This window comes from Archocentrus centrarchus, chromosome 18 (assembly GCF_007364275.1).
Source record: "Archocentrus centrarchus isolate MPI-CPG fArcCen1 chromosome 18, fArcCen1, whole genome shotgun sequence".
In the NCBI taxonomy this organism is placed as follows: Eukaryota; Metazoa; Chordata; class Actinopteri; order Cichliformes; family Cichlidae; genus Archocentrus; species Archocentrus centrarchus.
The window spans coordinates 18,653,569-18,677,355 of NC_044363.1; the positions used below are offsets into that span (position 1 = coordinate 18,653,569).

At 40.8% G+C, this 23,787-nt stretch overlaps 1 protein-coding gene across 7 annotated transcripts in view; it reads left to right on the forward strand.

The window, feature by feature from the left end:
• Positions 1 to 23,787, forward strand: part of clcn3 (chloride channel 3) — a 47,713-nt gene that overhangs the window by 20,162 nt on the left and 3,764 nt on the right. For 4 of the 7 annotated variants that reach the window (XM_030753417.1, XM_030753420.1, XM_030753419.1 and 1 more), the window contains 12 exons: positions 5,373 to 5,533; positions 8,842 to 8,941; positions 10,500 to 10,687; positions 11,072 to 11,194; positions 11,914 to 12,120; positions 12,252 to 12,332; positions 12,414 to 12,666; positions 12,843 to 13,135; positions 13,225 to 13,411; positions 15,206 to 15,604; positions 15,688 to 15,904; positions 17,383 to 17,458. In XM_030753417.1, the coding sequence (XP_030609277.1) occupies positions 5,373 to 5,533; positions 8,842 to 8,941; positions 10,500 to 10,687; positions 11,072 to 11,194; positions 11,914 to 12,120; positions 12,252 to 12,332; positions 12,414 to 12,666; positions 12,843 to 13,135; positions 13,225 to 13,411; positions 15,206 to 15,604; positions 15,688 to 15,904; positions 17,383 to 17,458 (2,285 nt within the window). Of the gene's footprint in view, positions 1 to 5,372; positions 5,534 to 8,841; positions 8,942 to 10,499; positions 10,688 to 11,071; positions 11,195 to 11,913; positions 12,121 to 12,251; positions 12,333 to 12,413; positions 12,667 to 12,842; positions 13,136 to 13,224; positions 13,412 to 15,205; positions 15,605 to 15,687; positions 15,905 to 17,382; positions 17,459 to 21,602; positions 21,641 to 23,787 lie in introns of all 7 variants that reach the window. The other 3 variants (XM_030753421.1, XM_030753423.1, XM_030753422.1) reach the window with 2 other exon arrangements.

Consider the following 23,787-nt stretch of genomic DNA (forward strand, 5'->3'; position numbering starts at 1 on the left):
GCAGTGTCGTCTTTATTCTCTGTCGTATTCATAGGCTGACACGGCTGTATTATTGTCAGTGATCTGCAACAGAAAAATTATACATTAGCAGTTCTCTGTCGTAAAGTATTCAGTTTTTCTCTTTGACTTTTATAAATGTGGCCAATATCAGACTTCAGGGCGAACTGACACAGCTGCCAAGGAGCAATAACAACACATCATGTACCGAAGTAAATATGGAGGCCCCCGAAGCCGCATTTACAGTGCCAGTTATGGCAATATGATGTAAAAGCCTGCAAATTTGTGAGGAGATGACAAATGGAGCCAGCTAGGGGCACTTTTGTATGGAGGGTTCAGTTTGGGATTTGAATAACTTTACAGAAACAGTGATCATCCAAAAATTTTAGGATGCGATGGACCATTTTTAACTAAATCCATCAGCAGTTTGTTACACGACTCTCATGACAAGACACTCAGAGTCCAGTACGTAACGTAAAAGTCGCTTTAATTCTGATTTGACTGTTTCAATGTATTGTATACTTGATTTAGGACCTCTTGTGAAAGCGGCCCAAGTTAGAAATCAGATAATTGATTTAATGTGTGCTGTTCACATTGTCATGAAAACACAGATCTGAGTTACACACATAAATAAGTAAATAAATTGGGTCACATTAGCCTGCGGTATGAACCCAGCCTGAGGTTTGACATTTCTGTTTGTGGCCGTGGTCAGCATTGTTGCTGTTGCTGGCTGTGCAGTGGGGTCTTTTTCATGTTTAATATTGCCGGGTTTTTTTCTCACTCTTCTCGAGTCAGACTGTGAATCATCTACAGAGATACCATCTGATAGTAGTCCATTCCTCTGAAGAACAGACTATAATTATTCTTTTATATTTAAAGCAGCATCAGGCTTAACATTGTTTCTAAACTTTATAATAAAAAAATATGTAGCAAATAATTAGTTTCCACTGGCTTCCTTTCAGCTAAGTTTTACGTGGAGATTCACTGACTGAAACTTTCTCGGCTGATTTTCTTTCTGTAAACTGTAATCGACAGCATATTAAACTTTACAGTTTCCCTCAAACTGCAGGGCATTGCAGGATCTTCTCTCACTTTACTGAAAGTGCTCTCCTATTGGGAAGAGCTACTAAAAAGACAAATAATTAAAATGAAAATGAGCTGGTGTACCCCCACTTGTACCTGACACATTTCACCTTACCAAACAAAAGCAGGTGCAGTAGATTTATATAACATATCAAATGTCAGGTGCTTACATCATTTTCCAATATGCTCATAAATTCACCAGCTAACAGGAGATCAACCCTTTTCTCTTTTTCAGTCATCCTCGTATCTGCTTTGAGCCTTTGCTGATACCGAGGCTGCTAGCTCGTGGCTCACTCTGAGCGCTGGATAGCTACTTTATTTTCTTTAAAATGACCCTGTTCAGCTGTGTGAGGGTGATTTAAGTGTCGGATTAGATTTGTTGTAATGTTCTCGTGGTGTTCCCCCTGTGGTTTACTTTGACAAACTTTGTGTCTTAGCAATGACGGGCTTTCATGCTAACTGCATGTTAGCATGTGGCTGTGAGTGTGTGCCGACTGTTTGCCTGAAACTGACTCTTAATCTTCATAGGCTTCATAAGTGAAGCTGTATGTCTGCTTACGGTCTCTGATCGGTGAGTCGCTCTGCGCGTTCCTCTGCCCCACACGTAGAATAAAAGGAGGATACAAGAGGGAGGTGAAGATAACCTTATGTAATAATTCCAAGTATAATCCTGACATAACTAAGTAAAATTAAAAAAGAAGCAAACGGGAAGCTGTGCCATTGAAGGTGTTTTCCCAGAGTTTGATCTTCCGAAAATGTGAGTTTAAAATTTGCATATGTTGTCTTGATGTAGATGTAACGTCAGCTACACTGCACATGCTCTGTCAGCAGTGGTTGTTATAGCAACAGGATATCCACGTTGTGGTGGCAGAGCAGCATCAAAAGAAAAAAAGCAACTGAAATTTTTTCACAGTAAACTGAAAGCAGCCAAATGATGTTTTCTCGCTATCTTGTGTTGACTAAGCAGATGTAATCTTGATGACTCAAAAGAAACTTGATACATGAACTACACCCCTATATTTCTACCTTCATTTGTTGCGCCCTTATAGGTGCATTTGGTTTGTTCACAGGTCCAAACCAAACATATCAGGCTACTGTTAATAAGTCAACTTCTGAGCCATCATCCCAACTCCCCTTTGCTCAGCCAATCCGTGCCCGAACTGTAACCGTCACTCTGAAATCAAAATGGAGAGGGTACTATCAACATCTCCTTACTGCTGCTGACTCCACAGCAGCTGCAGTAGTATCTATCACAGTCACTGCTCCTTCCTCTTCACTGGACAGGGTAGGCAGTAGCTAATCGGGAGATATTTCATCCTTCTTCCACTCCTACATCCTGTCAAACCTCAAAGGAAGCAATACAAGCTAATAAGCAGCTCTTTCAGAGTCTCCGCTACGGCCTACATTCAGGTCTTTAAGAATCAGGCTTCACTCTCGATTTGTCTCAGAGATTTTGACTGTATCCCACTACAGTAGTAGTTAATGATGTACCTATGTAGGAATGCATGGGAAAGCATGCGGATGTGTTTTTATGATTAGTTTTATGGCCTTGGTCACAACCACAGGTTTTTTATGTTAAGTGAAGGTCACAGCAATGAACAGACTTTTGTTTGATAAGCCCCCCTCTTTCTCAGTTGCACAAAATATTAAAAATGAAGAGAGGAATTTTATTGTGCTGCCTGGAATTAATGTCTTTGATTTGCTGAAGGCCGTGAGACTTACCCTGTTGTATGTTTTTGATCTTCTGTGGTGTTATTGCCGCCCGCATCCTGTAGTTATACCTTTTTATTTGTGTGGGTGCCATATAATGATATATTTTAAATGTTACACACAGCAGTAGTTAAAAAGCAAAGCAGGGTGGCGTCAGCATCCTGTTTTTTAACTCTGAGCCATTTTTTTATTCAAAAGTTTAATTTATCTGACAAAATATCTTACTGAATATTTGCATAAAACCTTTACAATTTCAAATAAGTTCATTTTCCTTTTAGCAAATGTTCTGCTGCACTGCAGTTGTTTTTTTCTAACTTTAAACCTTTTAAGAAATCCAAACAGGTGAGTTATAACAATCAACCACTATACAGTTGTTATGAAGGGGGAAACGATCCACAGAGGCCAAAACAATTTTCAATACAGGGCTGCAAACATGTTTATTTCTGCTGTGCTCTAAGGGTTGACTCGTTTTTGGAGATGGCCTCAAGTGGCCACAAGAGGAACTGCAGTTTTGTTTTATACTTTCATGTTCCATGCATTCGTACAGCCCCAAAGTCTGCTGCTTCGTGCGTTCACACATACTATACTTAAATCAGGGTGATGTTGCATCTAATTAATGTTGAAAACTCTGGTTTCTTAGATTTGACGTGGGTGTGGGTGTGTGTCATGACATCTTGAGTGAGTATTTAACGAGCTCTGCCTATCAACATAAATATCTGGAAAAGTCTTGGACTTGGACTTCCTGGTAAAATATATTGTAACAGTTTAGAAACTGTTTCTGAAAATATTGTGCCGGTTTAAGCACTCACATTGGATCATTTGTCCCTGTTGAATTCAGCTTGTTCATTTAGGACTTGTAGTATAAGCAGCAGCCTGTGAGCTTTCTTATTGTCTCCTTTGGTGGGATCAGTTTTAACACACACAATAATTACTCCTGTGTTCTTATATTGTTGAATGTGCCCAAACAGACGAAACAAGCTCTACTTGTTGGACTTGCAGGCGATACTTTTGTATTCTTTGTCATTTTATCTCATTGTGGCACACAGTGCACTCTTTGTTTTGCACATGAATATTCGTGCCATCAGAAGTAGGAGGCTTAGGCTCGATTTGCAGACGGTTTCAAATGTCAGAGGATGGATTTTCTCTAATTTCTCAAACAGACTTTGTACCAGGTTAAATATACTGTGGTGTATTTTAGGATTGCTAAATATCCTTCTTAATGAACTCCCTGCATTATAAGGATGATATGGAGGGATTTTTAATTATCCCACTGGTCGCTGGTGTGCATCAAAGGTAATATCTCATCACACCTCCGCCTCAGACAGCAAAGACAAATGGCAGCCATGTAAAGCCTGTGATACTTCCCAGATAAGAAGCAGAGAATCAGCCCCTCAGCTCTGTGTGTGTGTGTGTGTGTGTGTGTGTGTGTGTGTGTGTGTGTGTGTGTGTGTGTGTGTGTGTGTGTGTGTGTGTGTGTGTGTGTGTGTGTGCGCGCGCATGTACGTGTGCGCGCAGGCACGCAGATGACTCAGTATGTCTTTCTGTTCTCTTTTCATACTGAGCATGTCCGTCCTGCCAGAGCAGATCAAACCTAAGCAGTGGCTCGCTGCATCTCATGTCAGAGTAATGAGCAAAGTCATTGCACAGAATGAGACTATCAGCCCATCTTTGAAAGAGCAGCGAACAATGTTTGCTGCTGTTTCGCTCATCATTAAGTGATATTGCCTCATACTAATCCTAGTCATGGTGAAGTCATTACTTACAAGCTGTAAGTGGTTATTTGGTCTAAAGGCAGTCACATGGTCCTGCAGGCTGTAGACCAATGCAGCAGAATTGAAAGTAGTTTTTACACTTAAAAGGAGGAGATTTTACAATCCAAAGAAAAGCTGCACACATTTAAAATGTAATTTACTTGAATTATTTGATGTGAATAGAGTAGTTTGTAGAGGCAGGCACTTATAATTGGTTATCGGTTTTGTTCCACATGAGGTGATAGACTGCAGTGTTTCCAACAATCTCATTAAATCTCAGTGAGGGCTGTGCTGTGATCTCTGCAGTGTTTCTGATGGGGTTGGCTGGTATCGAAGAGGTAACTCTTAATGTGAGCCCAGCCGAGGCAACACTGTGATGGATCGCTCTCCTGGCCAAAATACTGAATCAAAAATGTTCTTTCTTTGATTAGGAATATTTTTCTGAGCTTTTTCTTGGGTTTTAGATACCAAAAACACATTTAACCCAATTAGCCAGACAAATATCTCAGCCATCTGTTATATCAGGCAATAAGTAGCTGGAGGGAGATTTATTTAAATGTTGTTTGAGACCTGGTTAAAACCAGAACTCTGGTTTACAACTCATCAGACCAAAGAAGAAATTATTCATTAGGTTTGTCCACTGTAAATGTACTTTATGATGGGAAAGATGTAATATTGTAAGCCTGATCAGACATTCTTTGAGCAGATGTGTTACAATATTACATTAAATTGTATTTGATGCTTTGTACTCACAAGAGAGTGCAAACTATTTTCCTTGATTAGGCCTCTTAATTAGGACTGTTAATTTAGCAAATTCTGTTTTCTCTTCAGGATCTAACTACGCCATGTCGAACGGGGGCGGGGCTCCCAGTAGCTCCACCCACCTGCTGGACTTCCTAGAGGAGCCCATCCCCGGTGTGGGGACTTATGACGACTTCCACACCATCGACTGGGTCCGTGAGAAGTGCAAGGACCGCGAGAGACACCGGAAGGTGAGGACACCGAGGACAAACTAAACAAACTAAAATATCTTCAAACCAAAACTGAATAAAAAGCTTCCACAAAGTGACAGAACATAACAAAAAAACAAACCCTGATTGCGTTTATATCCTCTCACACCAAGACAATCTTTTCATAAATTATAAAAACTGTAAGGTAGAGCTTCCTCAGAGTCTACTGTCACACAGGAGTTTCAGATGACATTAAAAGATGCGACAAGTAGTTAGTCTGACATTCACTGAGGCCTGAAGTGAACAAAATATGGACACTGTTTTCCCATATATATTTTGTATTGAGTGATTCACGCTAATGGGGCAGCTCAGCAGGTCTTCTACCAATCAGAAGGTCAGTGGGTCAAGTCTGCATGCTAAAGTTTTCTAGGGCAAGATACTACCCTGAGTTGGCCCTGATATGCATCCATTGGGGTATGTGTTGTTAGGTATAGATCAAAGTGCTGCATGAATGTGTGTGATTGGATGAATGAGACAGTAGAAAGTGCTCTGTATGTTCAACTGAGTAGAAAGGCGGTAAGTAAGTACCAATTCATTTACCATTCACAAATCCACAGCATTTTCCACTGTGACAGTTCACAAACTTTCAAATTTGTGAGGGTCAGCAAGAAAATCCTCTGCTATCCAGGAAGGACATCTCTGCGAAGTTAAAATGTTTTTAGGTCTAGATGAGCTATTTCACAAGATTCATAAACGCATATAATACATACATCATACAAAATGGTAATGAAAAACTTTAAACCCCATGAGGTCAGTTTGTTTATTCGGTTCACAGTAGTTTAGTCCTTCTGCAACAATCGTGGTAACCAGCAAAACTGAGGAGGACACTGAGTGGATGGGCAGGTCACGCCCCTCATGTTTCTTTGAAACTAAAGAGGTCATTCATTAGCCTGTGCAGCCAATTTTAAAGCATGACCCTAACTTGAAAATTGCAAAACATAGAAATGTGTTGAGGATATTCAGCGCGCACACTCAGCTGTCCTAATGTGTGGTGAGTTCATTGATCCCCTGTTTGCCCCCCCCTCCCCAAGGCAAATATTTTTGCACTTTTATAACTGTGTCTACATTTCTCTATGCGTATATGGTCGTAAATATGCACAGAATTTTTGCTTGTCTGTTTGTTTGTTATTTTTGAATAGCAACGTGACATGATCCAAATGCTCCCCTTGTCAAAGTTGGTTGCCGGTCCAGCTCGTATGGTCTGCTGCTGACCTCGATTAATGTACATGTAATAACAGTTGACTCACTAAATGTGTAAAAACTGAGACATAATGTTGAATTTCTATTTTATTGTAGGAAGATTCTGGCTGTTCTTTGCAGGCTGGTAATCTTCTGTCTTGAAGAGGAAAAAAAAAAGTTTTTTTTTCTCAGTTTTTCTTGAGATCATGAAGGACTGTTTGTGGCCCATGAACTGGAGTACGTTTCTCACTACTGTATAATGCACTTTGTGCGGTTTGTTTGGGGCACTCAAAAGGAAGATGCTAGAGAGGATAAATAGGGAAAAGAACACTATATATTAAAAGAAAATGTACAAGCAGAAATTCTAACAAAAATCATATTCCTTCTCTAATTATTGTTGTTTTTAAAGAAATTCGACCACAGTTTTTTAAGACATAAATTCCTAATGCATCCTTAGCGCCCACAGGCTAGATGTGTGGGAGCTTTCACAGCCCTTCAAGAGTGAATTGGTCAAGAGTGCATTTAAGCTGTGTGGAGCTCCAGAATAAATATGTACCTAATAAACTGTACTTCTCTCAACAATTTTATCAAAATATTGACACAGTTCTGCGTCATGCTTTCCAAAGTTGTTTTACTGCAAGACAGATGTCAGATGTCAATACTCAGTTGTATGCAGATGATGCTGTTATTTTTTACACAACCAAGGACTGATATGGAAGTTTCGAAAAAACTGACAAAAGCTATGAAATGTATTCAAGCCTGGTTTACCAGGTCATGTCTACTGCTTAATTCAAAGAAAACCGTTTGTATTAAATTCTCAAAACGACCGCAATCAAGAACATCTTCAAATGTTTTCCTGGAAGAAGAAGAGCTTCAGATTGTAAATGAAGTTAAATATCTTGGTGTTACAATAGATTCTACTTTATCATTTAAGAATCATGTTAAAAATATATCTAAAATCATTAAATTTAACTTACACAATTTTAAGCAAATCAGATCATCACTGCCGGAAAATGCAGCCAAAATGTTTCTTTATTCTATGATTTTTTTCTCATATGGGATACTGTTTTACTAACTGGTCATTGACAAGCAGTACTATTTTAAAACCAGTAGAATCTTTATTTAAGAAGTCTTTAAAAGTGTTAGAAAGCCTCTCTCTTTTCATCATTGTCCTATACTTCAGAAATATAGCATTTTAAGTTTTGAAAATTTTTAAAAATTCAAGTTTGCTTGTTCTATTTATAAAATTTTACATGGGCTTGCTCCACCTTCATTGGGTGAGTTCATTATTCCAAAATCAAATATTACTGGGAGATTAACTAGAGCCTCCTTTAGAGGTGATTGTGTGATACCTTTTTAGGCATACAACATTTAGCAAACAGGTGTTATCAGTCAGGGGGGTGAAATTTGGAATAATATTCTGACCGTAATAAGAGAATGCACCACCTTTGACAGATTTCAAAGTAATCTTAAACAATGGCTAAAGAGGAATCAGATCTGTAATCATTAATTTGTTTTTAAAGTGTTGTAAATAATGGTGTATGTTTCATATGTTTTATATTTGTTTTTGTATTGTGGGTCTTTATGTGTCTTTTTTTATGATTTGTTGTTAATTGATGTTTCTTGTGTCTTTTTCTTATGGGTAATTTAATGCTTTTGTTAATTCTTCTGTTGTCTATATTTACATTTGTTGTTAATTGTTTGATGTCTTTTGTCTGACCTGCCAGGGACTACAGATGAAAAGTAGCCTTTTTGGCTAATTCTGGCATATTTACACATTGGTGTTCATTAATGTGCGCTGTCCCTTTTAAATAAATAAATTAAAAAAAAAAAAATTTACATCTGAAAATAATCAATCAGGATTTCAATGTTATCTGAAAACCTGTTCTTACCTGCCCTGCAGGAAATGCAATCAACAGTTTGATTTAGGCAACAGTGGAAATCCTTCCTGTAGAGACTTGTCACTGGCTAGTTTTCAACCTATCCTTCACTTGCTTTACTGTCACTACAGGTTTATCTAATGAGTCATTTCATAGAAATGGAGTTTTGTTTTTAGTGGTTCTCGCCTGTAATTGAGCCTTTTGCTGTGTGTTTTGTCTGTGTTTGTACAGATCAATAGTAAGAAAAAGGAGTCAGCATGGGAGTTCACCAAGAGCCTGTACGATGCTTGGTCCGGCTGGCTGGTGGTGACGCTCACTGGCTTGGCGTCAGGTAACATACATGCTGTACAAAAGCACCAACAGCTGTTATCTGCCCTGCTGGTGACTCTCACATGCTTTGCCTCAGGCAGCTCACACTCAGTCTTTCTCTTGTTCACTGTCTTGTGCTTTCACTCGCCCACTGCTTATAAGCGCACTGTCTTTCCTGCAGATCCTCATGAGACAGATCTCGAAGCCATGAAATTGTGTTTTTATGGCCACTAAATGACTAATCTCTCTGTTCAAGCTGAGCTAGTCAAAGTGAAGTTGTTAAGCTCCAGGCTACAGAGGGAGACAGATTGGCAAAATAAATATGGTTCATTGTGTTACCCTGAAGAAGGTCTGTGCTATGAATCACATTATTTTGCTTTAATGCTCAGGCGGCCATGTTGTTCTAGGGTCTAAAACAGCCAGGATTAACCATTTATGACCTCCTCATATTTTATACTGGATTATTGTAGTTTTTTCCTTTATCTGAGACACTTACCCATGACAGTCTTTATCTGTTTCTTCTTGGGAAATAAATTTCAGTTTCAGTAATACTAGAGAAAATACCAGATTATCTATTGCGGTATGCTAATATCATTTTAACACCAAAGAACATGAAGTGTTGACTGTAGTACTTCAATCAACAGCAGCAAATAAAGTCGTCAAAGCCAGGATGTTTTTCCGTCCTTTCTTACTTCAATGCTTCTTTAAAACTTCAGTAAAACTGAGCAAACCTGTAGATGAACTGAAATAATGGTAATGATTCCATAATTAGGGAACCAGTTACAAATTACGTTAAAATCAAAGCCTGTAGTGACAAAAAATATATATATATATAAAACTTTATATTATCCCTGTCGCACCAATGGGCCTATTCCTGTTTTAAAAAACCTGTGAAAGGTTGTAGGAGAAGTAGGCTGATAAATTAATGGTAAAAATATTACAGTGGTACATGTAAAAAATTATAGCTGCACTTGGTCACATGAAGATTAATGAGCCTGTGATGTTAACAAAGGCTCATCTGATATGGAAATATTAGCTACAAAGGTCACGTTGAGAATTCATATTGTTTAACACTTTGGTCTCACATGCCAACGATTCCTGCTTAGAGACCAGCAGGAGGCACAAATCCCTGGGAAGGGTTTGCATCAGGAAAAGTAAAAATCTGCCAAATCAAACATGTGAATCCTTCCACTGTGGTGACCTCTCATGATTAAAGGAGCAGACGAAAGAAGCTCTGTTGTTTAAGTCAGTCACAACATTTTTAATGTGCTGTAATATTTATGCATCTAATGTTGAAGATTGTCTGATGTGGAAAATTTGCTGCAGAGTTTTTTTTTTTTTGGTGTGTGTGTGTGTTTAGGTCCATATTTAGTGAGGATGTTTCTCTGTGTTGCTGCTCTCTGGCTCAGAATCAGGGCTAAATTTTCACAGTATGTGTTTACCACCTGAAAACATCTTTGTCAGGTAGTAAGCCTGGTAGTGTAGTTCTCCTTTTCAACTCCTCTCTGCCTTCACTTCTTTGCTTTTTTTTTTTTTTTTCTTTCTTCTTTCTTTTTTTCCTGGTTCCCTCCCCTCGCCAGGTGCTTTGGCTGGCCTGATTGACATTGCTGCTGATTGGATGAACGACCTGAAGGAGGGCGTGTGTCTGAGCGCCTTGTGGTTCAACCACGAGCAGTGCTGCTGGACGTCCAATGAGACCACCTTTGCTGAGAGGGACAAGTGTCCTCAGTGGAAGAGCTGGGCTGAGCTAATACTGGGGCAGGCTGAGGTAGAGGAACACAGGCACATCAAAGGGAGAGCGTATTGTTGCTTCAAAACAAAAATGTACACTCTGTATACCTCACTGCAATGAGACCAAAGAGCTAAAGCTTCTAAGCAGTCTGGCTGCCCAACAGTGTGAAGTCCTGTTGTCTAAATTTGTTTCTGAAGTCTAATAATTAAAAAGTAATCTGTTTTTATTTAAGCCGAGCACCTCCAGAATCTTTACATTTGAGAACTTTATGAACTGAATGACAAAAGGAGAAGAGTTCAGATCTGGTCTCAGGTGTCCACATACATTTTTTTTTTTTGTTATTTCTAATATGAGTTTGGAAGTTGTTTTTTTCCCCACTCTTTAACTTCTCTCAATCCTTTCCTCCTTGGCTCTCTGCAGGGTCCCGGCTCATACATCATGAACTATTTCATGTACATCTACTGGGCTCTGTCCTTCGCCTTCCTGGCCGTATGTCTGGTTAAAGTGTTCGCTCCGTACGCCTGCGGCTCGGGGATCCCTGAGGTGAGGAAAATGTTGCCTTCTGTAAGTCTCACTACAGCTGAAATGTACTTGAGGCTGCAGCCACGGTCCATTCCAACCTCTTCTGGTGATAAATTTATGCGCTTGAAGGAAATTCTTGAACTCTTAAATGAGAAATGTCTCCAGCTTTGTGTTGTCAGGCAGATTCCCTGTCTTTGCTCAGCGGAGCAGCTAGTTTTCACTGTCATTTTTGTCAAAATAATGAGCCAAATGGACCATTTTCTTTCTGTGTCCTTTTTCTGTGTGTGAAGTAGCTCTTGTGGTATCTTTGTGTAAATTTTCTGATCAATTAGCCTCCTCTGTCTTTCTGTGAAAGAGGTCTAATGGGTTGCAGGATCTATCTTTTAATGTCTTAAAGCACCCTAAAATTGCTGATTCAGTGGGGAGATGTGAAATATCTGACTGCTATTTTAAGGGGAGCGCTGTGAGCTTTTAAACAAATGCTTTTTGTTTCCATGGGAACGCAAATGTTGCACAGATTAGATGGTGACTTGGAGGAAAGATCAGGAGGCAGAGATGCAGCTAAACTAAAAACTCCTTGAATTTATGTCATTATTTCATTTTAATTTTCATCTGTGACGGTTTGTGTCTTTTATCCTGACTTAGACCCTGAACATGTTCATAATACCTCACTTTCCTCTGTAGGAATCCCACCCATCCTCTTTGCCTGGCTTTAGTTTTACCTTCTGCCTCTCCTCTAGATCAAAACCATCCTGAGTGGGTTCATCATTCGGGGCTATCTGGGCAAGTGGACCTTGATGATCAAGACCATCACTCTGGTGCTGGCTGTGGCATCGGGCCTGAGCCTGGGGAAAGAGGGCCCCCTGGTCCACGTGGCTTGCTGCTGTGGGAACATCTTCTCCTACCTCTTCCCCAAGTACAGCAAGAACGAGGCCAAGAAACGAGAGGTAAGAAAGAAGAAGTTTAAGTCACAGTAGCAGGAATAAATGCTTAATGCGTATGACTGTGTTTAATTGTTTGTGACTGAGTGAAATAACCCGACACGGGAACTGAGGTGTGTTTGTTTTTGTGCTCTCAGGTTCTCTCTGCTGCGTCAGCTGCTGGGGTATCTGTTGCTTTTGGAGCACCAATCGGGGGAGTCCTCTTCAGTCTGGAGGAGGTACATCAGCACTTGTAGTAATGTTCAATGAAAATGAATTAAATATTTTACAAGAAGCTAATCGTCTCCTTTCTCCCTCAGGTGAGCTACTATTTCCCTCTAAAGACGCTGTGGCGCTCATTCTTTGCCGCCCTGGTGGCGGCCTTCGTGCTGCGCTCCATTAACCCGTTTGGGAACAGTCGCCTGGTGCTCTTCTACGTGGAGTACCACACGCCGTGGTACCTGTTTGAGCTCATCCCTTTCATCCTGCTGGGAGTGTTCGGGGGTCTCTGGGGCGCCTTCTTCATCAAAGCCAATATCGCCTGGTGTCGGCGGCGGAAGTCGACACGTTTCGGTATGATATGGCCTCATGAAAGTCTGTCAGGAAGATTACTGAGAAAAATCAAATGCATACAAACATCTCTCCTTAAAGCAAACTGTCTAAGAGTTATGTAATTGGGCAGCTGTATTTAATTTGTATTCGAGCCCTCTCACACACACACACACACACCTCTCTGTCTGGCTCTGTAGGCAGGTATCCAGTGTTGGAGGTGATCTTAGTGGCAGCCATCACTGCAGTGGTTGCTTTCCCAAACCCCTACACGCGGAAGAACACCAGCGAGCTGATAAAGGAGCTGTTCACTGACTGCGGCCCACTGGAGTCCTCGCAGCTCTGCGAGTACCGCAGCCAGATGAACGGCAGCAAAGCCTTCACTGACAACCCCAACCGGCCGGCGGGGCCCGGCGTCTACTCTGCCATGTGGCAGCTCTGCCTGGCACTCATCTTTAAAATCATCATGACTATATTCACATTTGGACTCAAGGTGAGGAGTATATTTTTTGTTAATAATGAAGCAGATCTTTTACCCTGTATGTCTATATCAGCACTAAAATATGTTTTTCTCCTCCTCAGGTACCATCAGGCTTGTTCATCCCCAGCATGGCCATTGGGGCGATCGCAGGGCGGATTGTTGGCATCGCCATGGAACAGCTCGCCTATTACCACCATGACTGGTTCCTGTTCAAAGAGTGGTGTGAGGTGGGAGCCGACTGCATCACTCCAGGCCTCTACGCCATGGTGGGAGCTGCAGCTTGTCTGGGTGAGTCAGCAAATAATGGTATTGTTAAGTTTGTTAGCTTTGCCACCAGTTTGTACCAAAGCCTTTTAATGTGGTCATCAGCAAGGGGCTGAGGATGAGTACATATGAAGGACCTTGAGATATTCTGCTGCTCTTTTAATATCCGGCTGTATCTGAACATGTTAAGGTGCAACTCTCTGAGCAGGACTGGTTTATTGGGATATTGAATTTACAGGACAAAAATAAATACATTTATATCAGGTTATCAGCTCAAGAAGAAGTTTTGTTAGTTAATTTCTCTTTAAATACATTTTAGGAAAACTTATAATACAGAAAATATAACCCCAATTCCAAAAACATTGGGTTCCTTTTTAGGATGTAAATACAAACAAAATGCAATGAATTGCAAATCTCAAAACCCCAAATTTTATTCACAGTAGAACATAGAAAACATGGAAATGTTTCAACTGAAACATTTTACTATTTCATGAAAAATATTAGTGCATATTGGGACAGGGCCACGTTTACCACTGTGTAGCGTCGCCTCTTGTTTTAACAGTAGTCTGGGAAGTGAGGAGAGCAGCTGCTGGATTTTTGGGAGAGGAATGTTGTCCCATTCTTGTCTGATAGAAGATTTTAGTTTCTCCCTGGATCGTCCCTCGCCTCTTTAGTTTGGAGGATGTGGCATTCACGTTTTCCACATTGTTAATTCGTCTGACCACCGAACAGTTTTCCACTTCGCAGAGTGAACCTCTGCCCATCTTTCCTTCTGAGAAACTCTGCCTCTCTAAGATGCTCTCTTTATACCCAATCATTAACTTAATTAGTTGCGAGATGTTCCTCCAGCTGTTTCTTCTTAGTACAACTTGCATTTCCAGCCTTTTGTTGCCCTGTATTTATTATTTTACACACCATCCCAACTTTATCAGAACTGAGGTTGTAATTGTCATAATGTAAATAGCCAGTGAGATAATATGGCTATTTGCACTTAATGTGTATCTGTTTGCTAAGTCTCACGTCATTAACTGTTTCTGGGTCAAACACTTCTTCAGTTCTCAAAAGCAAACAAAAACTGAAGCACCATGGAGAGTTCACACAGCTCCAATAAAACAGTCAGCGTGTGTTTAATGTTCAGGCATCCATGAAAGAGGATTTATGAGGTTAGAAGTTTGCAGCAAATTAGCTAGCTAGCTGGCATCTGAAGTTGATGTACTATGTTGTGACTTAAGTACTTCTAAAAAAACCAAATGTAGAGCACTGTTATAACTCTAAATGTAAATCAAGCTGGAAAACTAAATACCAACAGTATAAGGGTCAGTGAAGCTGAAGTACTTCTTTAGGCTAACATAAGCACGTTAGCACAGGGAGTATAGAATGAGATTTTAATGTTCTCAGTAAAAATGTTGATGTGCTGTGTGGTTTGGATTGCTCATTATGAAGAGGTCATAACCATAAGCTTAATGTCCAGATCAAAATCTTAGTCCTCCCAGGAATGATTTTTTTCCTGAAGAGTTAAACTATTTGGTATCCGTGATCCCCTGAATGTTTTAAAATCTACCTTGATGACGTGCCACACATGAGTAATGATAATAAAAAGTTGTAGAGCCCGAGAATGACAAATATTCATAAAAATGAGAGATCCAGAAAGGAGGTGAATACATCAGCAATTTACAGCCTTCCTATGATTTTTCACTGTGACCCAGAGGGTTATAATTTTGCCTCTACTCTTTTAATATTTGTACAGACATAAAGCCACATTTGTTAAGTTGGAGTTGTCATCTTTATGCCTAAATGTGTGTTAATGTCACTCTGTAGGTGGAGTGACTCGTATGACTGTCTCCCTTGTCATCATCGTGTTCGAGCTGACCGGTGGGCTGGAGTACATCGTCCCCCTCATGGCTGCTGTGATGACCAGCAAATGGGTGGGGGACGCATTTGGTCGAGAGGGAATCTACGAGGCCCACATCCGTTTGAACGGATACCCCTTCCTGGATTCCAAGGAGGAATTCACGCACACCACACTGGCCAGAGAGGTGATGAGGCCTCGACGCAACGACCCCCCGCTGGCAGTGCTCACGCAGGACGACCTGACTGTGGAGGAGCTGCAGGGCATTATCAATGAAACCAGTTATAATGGTTTCCCTGTGATCGTGTCTAAGGAGTCCCAGAGGCTGGTGGGCTTTGCTCTGCGCAGAGACATCACCATCGCTATAGGTAAGGCTGCAGAAATGACCCTTGAACCCCAGTGTCCTTTGAGAAGATGGGGTAAAGTGAAATGTTTCCGTATCTCTCAACAGAAAACGCCCGCCGCAAGCAGGAGGGCATCATGTTGAACTCCAGGGTGTACTTCACCCAGCATGCACCCACGCTTCCTGCCGACAGCCCTCGACCGCTCAAGCTGCGCTCCATCCTGGACATGAGCCCCTTCACCGTCACTGACCACACCCCCATGGAGATCGTGGTGGACATCTTCAGAAAGCTGGGTCTGCGCCAGTGCCTGGTCACTCACAACGGGTAAGTGTGCCGTGAGTCTGTCTCGGGAGGAAGGAGGTGCTGTAGGAAGAGAAGGTGGAGCCGTCTCACATCCTTGTTTCTGATGTAATGTTTGCTTTACCCGTCTGAGTTTGACACACACACACACACACACACACACACACACACACACACACACACCCACCCATCTCTGGTGTTGCATGAGCTCTGGGATCCCTGGATTTATCCTGTAATCTGCATGGCCTGGCCTAATCGCTGTGCTGCACCTCCTTTGTCCTCCTAGTGAGCAGTAACAGTCTCCTCAGCAGAAGAGGCTGAACTGCTGACTGAAACTAACCCCAATGCATAACAGGTATCGCGTGGGGAGAACATAGACAGTAAAATGAACTGATGTGTGGTCTGAATCCGAGGAGGAACGTTAAAGGTTTTACCTCTGTGAGATACCTACAGTGAAACTAATTTACCAATGTCTCATCTACCCAGGGAGACACTCAGAGTCTGATTTGAGTCTTGTAGCTGTGTGATGTTGAAACTACGAGACAGATTGTTGTATAATTTACTGTGATGATCACTGGAGAGAAACTGTGCAGCAGTGTTTGTTTTCATTTACCTTTTTAGGATTAACTTTTATTTAATTCTTAAATTATGATGCTGGCATGATTTATTTATTTAGTTAGTTTTTTCTGTTGTTAACAAATCCTATGAAAAGACCTAAACCAGTCAGCTTCACAACCTTTGGTACCCCAGTTTGAACAACAGGCCATACGACCATACTACTGATGTGTACTCTCTGTGATGTCATACAGAGCGAAATGTAGAAAAACGATTTATCTTAAACTGAGCACTCAGAGCAGTGTGAAGGCTGAGGCTGTGGCTTACAGATTCGTTTTACACACACACCTCTCATAATTTAAAATATTGTCTAATATAAACATCCACCACTGTAACACATATGATAGAAAACAGGGAACCTCAGTTTCCCGTTCTTTGCTGACAGGAGTGGCACCCAGGCTGGTCTTCTGCTGCCGTAGCCTCTCTACATGTTCGAAGTCACTTAAATCACCTTTCTTCCCCATTCTGATGCTCAGTTTGAACTTCAGCAGGTCGTCGTGATCATGTCTACATGCCTAAAGGCACTGAGGTGCTGCCATATGATTGGCTGATTACATATTAGCAGGGCTGAGTATTAGGTGTACCTAATAATAAAGTGGCAGATGAGTATAGATCATCTTTTCCGTGGGATTTGTTGACGGACAGAAAAATCATTTAAAAAAAACAAAAAAAAAAACCAGCTATTATTTTATCATTATATTTGACATTGATTTATAACATTAGCATTTATTGTATTTGCTTGTGTTTGTGTTATGTAGTTTTGAGTTGTATTTTTTTTGTTAATATTTTACGTTATGTTTATTGTGTACTGCTGCTGTCTGTTCTCTCTGTCTGTTTTTGTTGTTGTTGTTTTGGGCAGTTTGCTGAGTAACGGGTGTGTGTTTCAGGATTGTGTTGGGCATCATCACAAAGAAGAATATATTAGAGCATCTGGAGGAGCTCAAGCAGCACACGCCACCCCTGGTGACTAGCCCCGCCCCTTTACACACGTGATCTCTTCCCCCACTTTTTGCACCTGTCTCTTAGGCTCCGCCTCTTAGGGGGGGGATGCATGAAGTGTAGTGTGAAAAGCTGTTGGCAGTTCCCGGCTAAAACTTCCTTGCCCTCTTTCTTACTTCATACTCTTTTGCTCGTGGGTTGGTTTGTTGTGGAGTCACCTCTAACGAAGTCATAGCTAAGCATCTGTAGACAGATGTCCTCTGACCTTCATCTTCATCGCTGGTAGATGTTGCAGTTTTGGAGTCATTGTGTAGAGAAGCATTATGGTGGTCCTGTAATGTTGGACCTCAATGGGAACTGTCACCCACATCACTCCAGAGCCTCTTTCAGACATGACCTTCAGTACTTACTGTAAAAGTGCAGGAAGCAGCACAAAAACTCAACACGTTAAATGAGTGTGTTGGACAAAGTGGGAATCACATGAAGGGCCAGGCATAAAGGCTCAGTTCCTCAGACATGGATTAAGCCCAGTCTAAGACTAAAACCTTCACTGAACTGGGACTAGGCTTAATGCATGTCTGAGAAACTGGCTAACAGAGTTTAATGACATGCTTTAATCAAACGCACACAAATAATACAGCCGTCTTCTCGCTTACGACAAAAAGCCCTCAGCCAGTCCACAAAGTCTACTTACTGTCACAGAAGTTAGTCCAAGATTGTTGTAGTTAAGCTATATTTTTAGTTAACAGCTGCTAGAAAAAGGCAAAAATGTAAATATATATATATTTATGTAAAAAAATGCACTGTCAATGTTCTGTCAAAATTATCAATGCAACCTGCCTGAGGGGGAATCTGCTTCACAAACTTAAACTTATCCCTGACAGTTCAGCTCTGTATTAAAATCATTCAGAACACAAAAACTAATGAAATCTAAACTAAAATGTAACAATACAAAACATTAAAAACAAACACTGAATCTGATTAGAAAAAAATTAAACTGCCATAACTGTGATTTAGTCAATCAAAACTAATGGATTAATATTACAGTTCTACATGAAGGCCGCTGTACAGCAGACTCATAACAATAATAAACCCAAATGCATCCTGATGTAAAGACACAAAAATGACTTTTTCACTTTGTTCTGTTTATGGAGGAAGTTTGAGTTATTTTTAGGGATGGCACGATACCACTTTTTTATGTCTGATACCAATACCGATATTTTACATTTAGATATCGGCCGATACTGATATAAATCCGATATTTAAAATGGATCCAGGCATTTAAAAACATTAAAAAGAAGAAGTCAACAGTCTCTCACACAACAAAATCAAAGTCTCTTAGTTGTCCCACATACAAGACTAAGGACCAGGGCGGGCAGAGCTTTTTAGGCAGTGGCACCAAAGCTCTGGAACTGTTTACCACTCCAGCTCCATTTAGCTGACTCTGTGGCGTCATTTAAAAAATAGTTGAAAACTTTTCTGTTTAACCAGGCTTTCTGGTTTCTGACTTTATTTTTATTCTTTTTCTTTTAATATGGTAATGTTATGTTTTTAACATAGTGTTTTCTGGGGTGGGGGGTGATATTGTGTTTTAATTATTGTACAGCGCTTTTCTGTCTGTGAAAAACGCTATATAAATAAACTTTACTTACTTACAACAATAACTATCACCTGAATCCTGTTGCTTCTGTGTGAGAAGGTGATGCTTATGGCATGTTGCAAATTTCATTAGGGCTGCAACTATCAATTATTTTAGCAATGGTGTATTCTATTTATATTGATTACCCAAGTAACTGGATAAGAAATACTTTTTTCATATTAACAGTTCATCTGCATATTTTAACTTCCGTACTGCAGTTTTTCCCTGTGTGAAACAAACAGGGGGGATGGAGCAGCTACAAAGTTCTCTTTTCTTCACTTACTGATCAGGTGGTTGATGAAGGACCTCCAGCTGTTTCCCAGTAAAGGTTAATGGAGGTTACAGGGACGAAAAGGCTTCTTTTGGACACTAGAAAAACATTTCCTTCTGCTCCATCTGAGTGCGCCAGCTCCGCCCCTTTCGCTTGTGCAGACAGACTGCACGTAAATCAGCTGACTGCTGCTGTTGCATTATCAGTGTTCACGTGAAAAACTAGGGGCTGTGTGAGCGCAATTTTGTAATGCTTTATATTTACAAGCATTCTCCTAAATACGTTTCTACTGCAGGTCTATATTTAGTCACAAATCAGGGATTAAAGTATCAAAAATATTTTGACGGGGAAGGGGTTCTTCCAGTACCGGACAGTCACTAGTGCTAATAGCTGCGCTCACTAGCAGTATGTCCGGGAGCTGAAGTAGAGAAAAAAAATAACAGCTGATTCTCAGCACAGCGAGTACAAAACACAAACAAGGCAGAGAGCGGTGGAGGCGGAAAAACATGTCAGCGATGATCGCTCAGTGTCAAAGGGAATCCGTCGCAGCGACGGAGGATCTGAGGGGGTTGTTTTCTAACTCCTGATCCCCTACTCCATTCCAGTAGGGGGTGGTAATGCAGCTCTAAGCTGGTTTGGTCAACTGCAAACCCACAAGAAGAAGACGACTGAGCCCTTTAATACAGCTAATGTGAGCGAAACGTTATTTAATGTATCGGATTACATTTTTTTATTTCTTTCCGATATCTGATCCAGTAATTTAGGCCAGTATCGGACCGATACCGATACTGAATATCGGATCGGCGCATCCCTAGTTATTTTATTAACTAAATAACCAGATCCTCTGAGCATAAGTAAGGTTGTGGAGAACTAAGATTGGATCTAGAAAAATGTGCTCATTAAAATGGTAACGACGACAACCTAAAATTGTTTGCAGATATGTGTGTTACACCTCACGCTTCAATTCGATGTCATTATTTATCAGATACAATGAATAACTCAGCAGCCCATTTTATAGCCTGTAATGCCACAGTGACCAGGAAAAACAGTATGCTGTGACTCATTTCACTTCTACTTGCTTAGATACTCCATGCAAGCTGTAGCTTCTAAGTGATGCATGTGTGTGTGTTAATGTACTGATGGCCATTAATTCAAGCTTAAAGCTTCAGAGTTTAGCGGTCTTTCAGAATGAGCTTTTGGAAATGAATGACTGATACATTTCTGTCTTCATGCTGCGTTCTCAGTGTAGCTGCCCCCTCTATTTAAAAAGAAAAAAAAAAAAAAAATTGCGCATGCATTGCAGCAGGTTGCATTCAGATTAATTACACCATTAGTTTTGTTTACATTGATAGTGATACATTCAAAGGCTTTGAAAGCACGTGCTGAGAAATTTGAGTTATTTTAAATGTAGCCAAAAATATGCAATGATGTATGTAAACTTTCTGCTTCTGCTTTCAAAGATCGGTCCAGAGTGTGAACTTGGTCAAGTTTTAAGGACCTTTTTTTGTTTTTTGTTTTTTTGGGGGGGTTTTTTGCACATTAGTGCAGTATTTTTCACAGATGACTCATAATATTAAGGTCCTATATAAACAGTGAAACATGTTTAGATTTACGCTGATGGTGAGAGGGAAGAGGATGTTTGAAAATGTAAATACAACAAATAGAACAATGCTGATGAGATACAGATGTGGGTAAGCAGCCTTTTAAATTCCAAAACTCTGAATTTTGCAGCCAGTTTTCTGTCACTTATCTGTATTTAGATGGTCACAAAAATAATTCCTCTCGTGTGCGTTTCGCTGATATTTTTATTTACACAGCTGCAGATTTTCAACATTTTTCGATTAAAGGCGTTTTATGGTTAAAAGATTTTTTAACCTTTAAAGTCTGTCTGATGTCTGAAAGGGGCTCAGTAGATTCCCAGAGTGCAGATTTCATCCCATTGAACTGCATTTGTACATATTGTATCTCTTTCATGCTCACACCTTTTATTGACAGTAATCTGGTAGTTTTATTGCATTTAGTGCTGACTGTGTAATCAGAGACCCTCAGCATGTGTGCAGCTGTGTAACCATGAAGCCCTTTGTGTGTTTCCCCATCTCCCTCTCAAAACAGAAGTAATTTCATTTAGAAAGTTCAGCCTCCCAAAGTGTTCTGCCTTCATTAACGGCTGCTTTTTCCTCTTTTTTTTCCTCTTTTTTTTTTTTTTTTTTTTTTTAAATCCCTCTCGACCCCAACCGTTTCACCCTGGGTCTCCACAGATCGACGACATCTGAGCCGTCACCTTTACAACCACTGGGCGAGTAGTTAGCCGCCTTGGGAAACCAGACCACTGCTGTTTTAGTACTTTTTAAAGGGGGGTGTTTGTTAGTAGGAGGGAGGGAGATGAACTGTAGTGATACGACTCATTGCCATATTCCCCTCATTCTGTAGTGGCAGTGCGCGTGGTGGAGTGACGATGTTGTGTTGACTGGTGCTAGTAGTGCTGTAGCTTATCTAGTTAGTGTGCAATGATCACGAGACCTTTTTATAAAGTGATTACTAATCCTGTTCTTTAACCTGCCAATGTTTCCTCTGAGCCAGCAGTGCCCCCCCCCAGTGAGATGTAACTTCCTAAAAGAAACAGAAAGTGTGTCCTGTGGGGAGTCGAGGGCCACGACAAATATAAGAACATGTTAGGATGGAAGCTCCGTGATTCACTACAGGCTTCATCACCTTAATGGACAAATTCACAAAGTTGAGACTGTAATAAGACATTAAATTAATACAGACACAAAATGAAGTGTAATGTAATGGCAGGTAATGAACTCTGTAGGAATGCATAAATCAATAAAAGTTAATGTAAATGAAAATAAAGAACATTTTAATTTTTTTAAACAAATTAGAATTAAGAATACTTTTTTTTTTTTTGTCATTGAAGCAGAGCTAACAATGAGGTTAGGAGCACTGCTCCACCTTTAAAACAGATAATCACACACATCATTTGCATAAGCACCAACTGACATAATATATAATCAGCAACATGATATATGATCATTTATCAAAAATGCAGACTGTAAAGTGCGTTGTAGTGTTAAGATTGATTAAAAAGTGGCTCAGTGACTGTGAGAGTTTGTTATCACGGCTCTGTGAGTGTGCAGCTTTTAGCAGTCCTGTAGCTCCTGCCTGATGGCAGCAGCTGGAAGTGTTTATGGCCTCCTTCATGATGTTCCTGGATCTGCTGAGGTAGCAGGATGTGGCAGTCTCATACAATGTGGGCAGTGAGCAGCTAATGATCTTTTCAGCAGAATGGATGACACAGTGTAGGCCGCTGTACATCTGCGTACCACACGGTCAGGTGGTGCATTAGGTTGCTCTCATTGCAGAGCGGTAAAAGGCCACCATCAGCGTCTTCTCCGGGTTGTTCCCCCTCAGCAGTCTTTAGAAATGCAGTCGCAGTGCAGTGAAGATGGTAGGTGAGTTTAAATATCTGGAGTCAACCATCCAAAGCAACAGACGGTGCACAAGAGAGGTGAAGAAGAGAGTGCAGGCAAGGTGGAGCGGGTGGAGAAGAGTGTAAGGGGTGATTTGTTACAGAAGGAGAGCAGCAAGAGTGAAAGGGAAGGTTTACAAGGTGGTAGTGAGACCTGCTCTGGTTTAAAAATGGTGGCACTGACAAAAAGCCAGGAGGCTGAGCTGAAGATGTTAAGATTTTCATTGGGAGTGACCAGGATGGAGTGTGCAGAGGAATAAAACACTCGATTTTCTCTTTTGGTTGGTCTGCACCACAGACAGGTTTATGGCCTTGCTGTGAGCTTTTGTATGTGATGCATACAAAAAACAGTTAGGGTGTACAACATACATTTTAGTGTCTCCCTTGGCACAGTTACAAGCAGTTTTATTATTAGTGTGACTTAATATTAGTGCAGATAGTGTTAAAAATTAAAAAAAAAAAAGTTTGGCTGTACCTGCACCAATTCCACTTTCTGGCCCAGGTTCCAGTTTTTACTTGGGATAAGAAAAAAAAACTGGAGAAGGACTGGACACTGCTGGTTTTACTGGAAACATTGTGTTCACCCCCTTCACCTGACTCACTCTGATCTGTACCTGGCTTCCCGAGCATCTGCGGCTGGTCTGGTCATCACAGCCGTAGGTCTCAGCGGGGGGGAACCCAGATCTGATCTGTGTGACTGTGCTGTTTCATGCTTCCTGTTCTCTAACCCCGCCTCCACAGGTATCTCCGCTCCACGCACTCAGACCTGGGTTCAGTTTCCATTATTTGCCTTCTAGGGTTAAAATGCAGCTGAAGATCATCATTAATCATAAATGAATGAACTCCTTGTGGTCACCTGACAGTATTAAGACAAAGCGCACTGAGCTCTTTGGACCCATCTCTGCACAGTTTGGGCTCTGTAGCAGACAGGCAGCTTCTTCCCACTGCTATCACCTGTTTCTCCTCTTCACCTG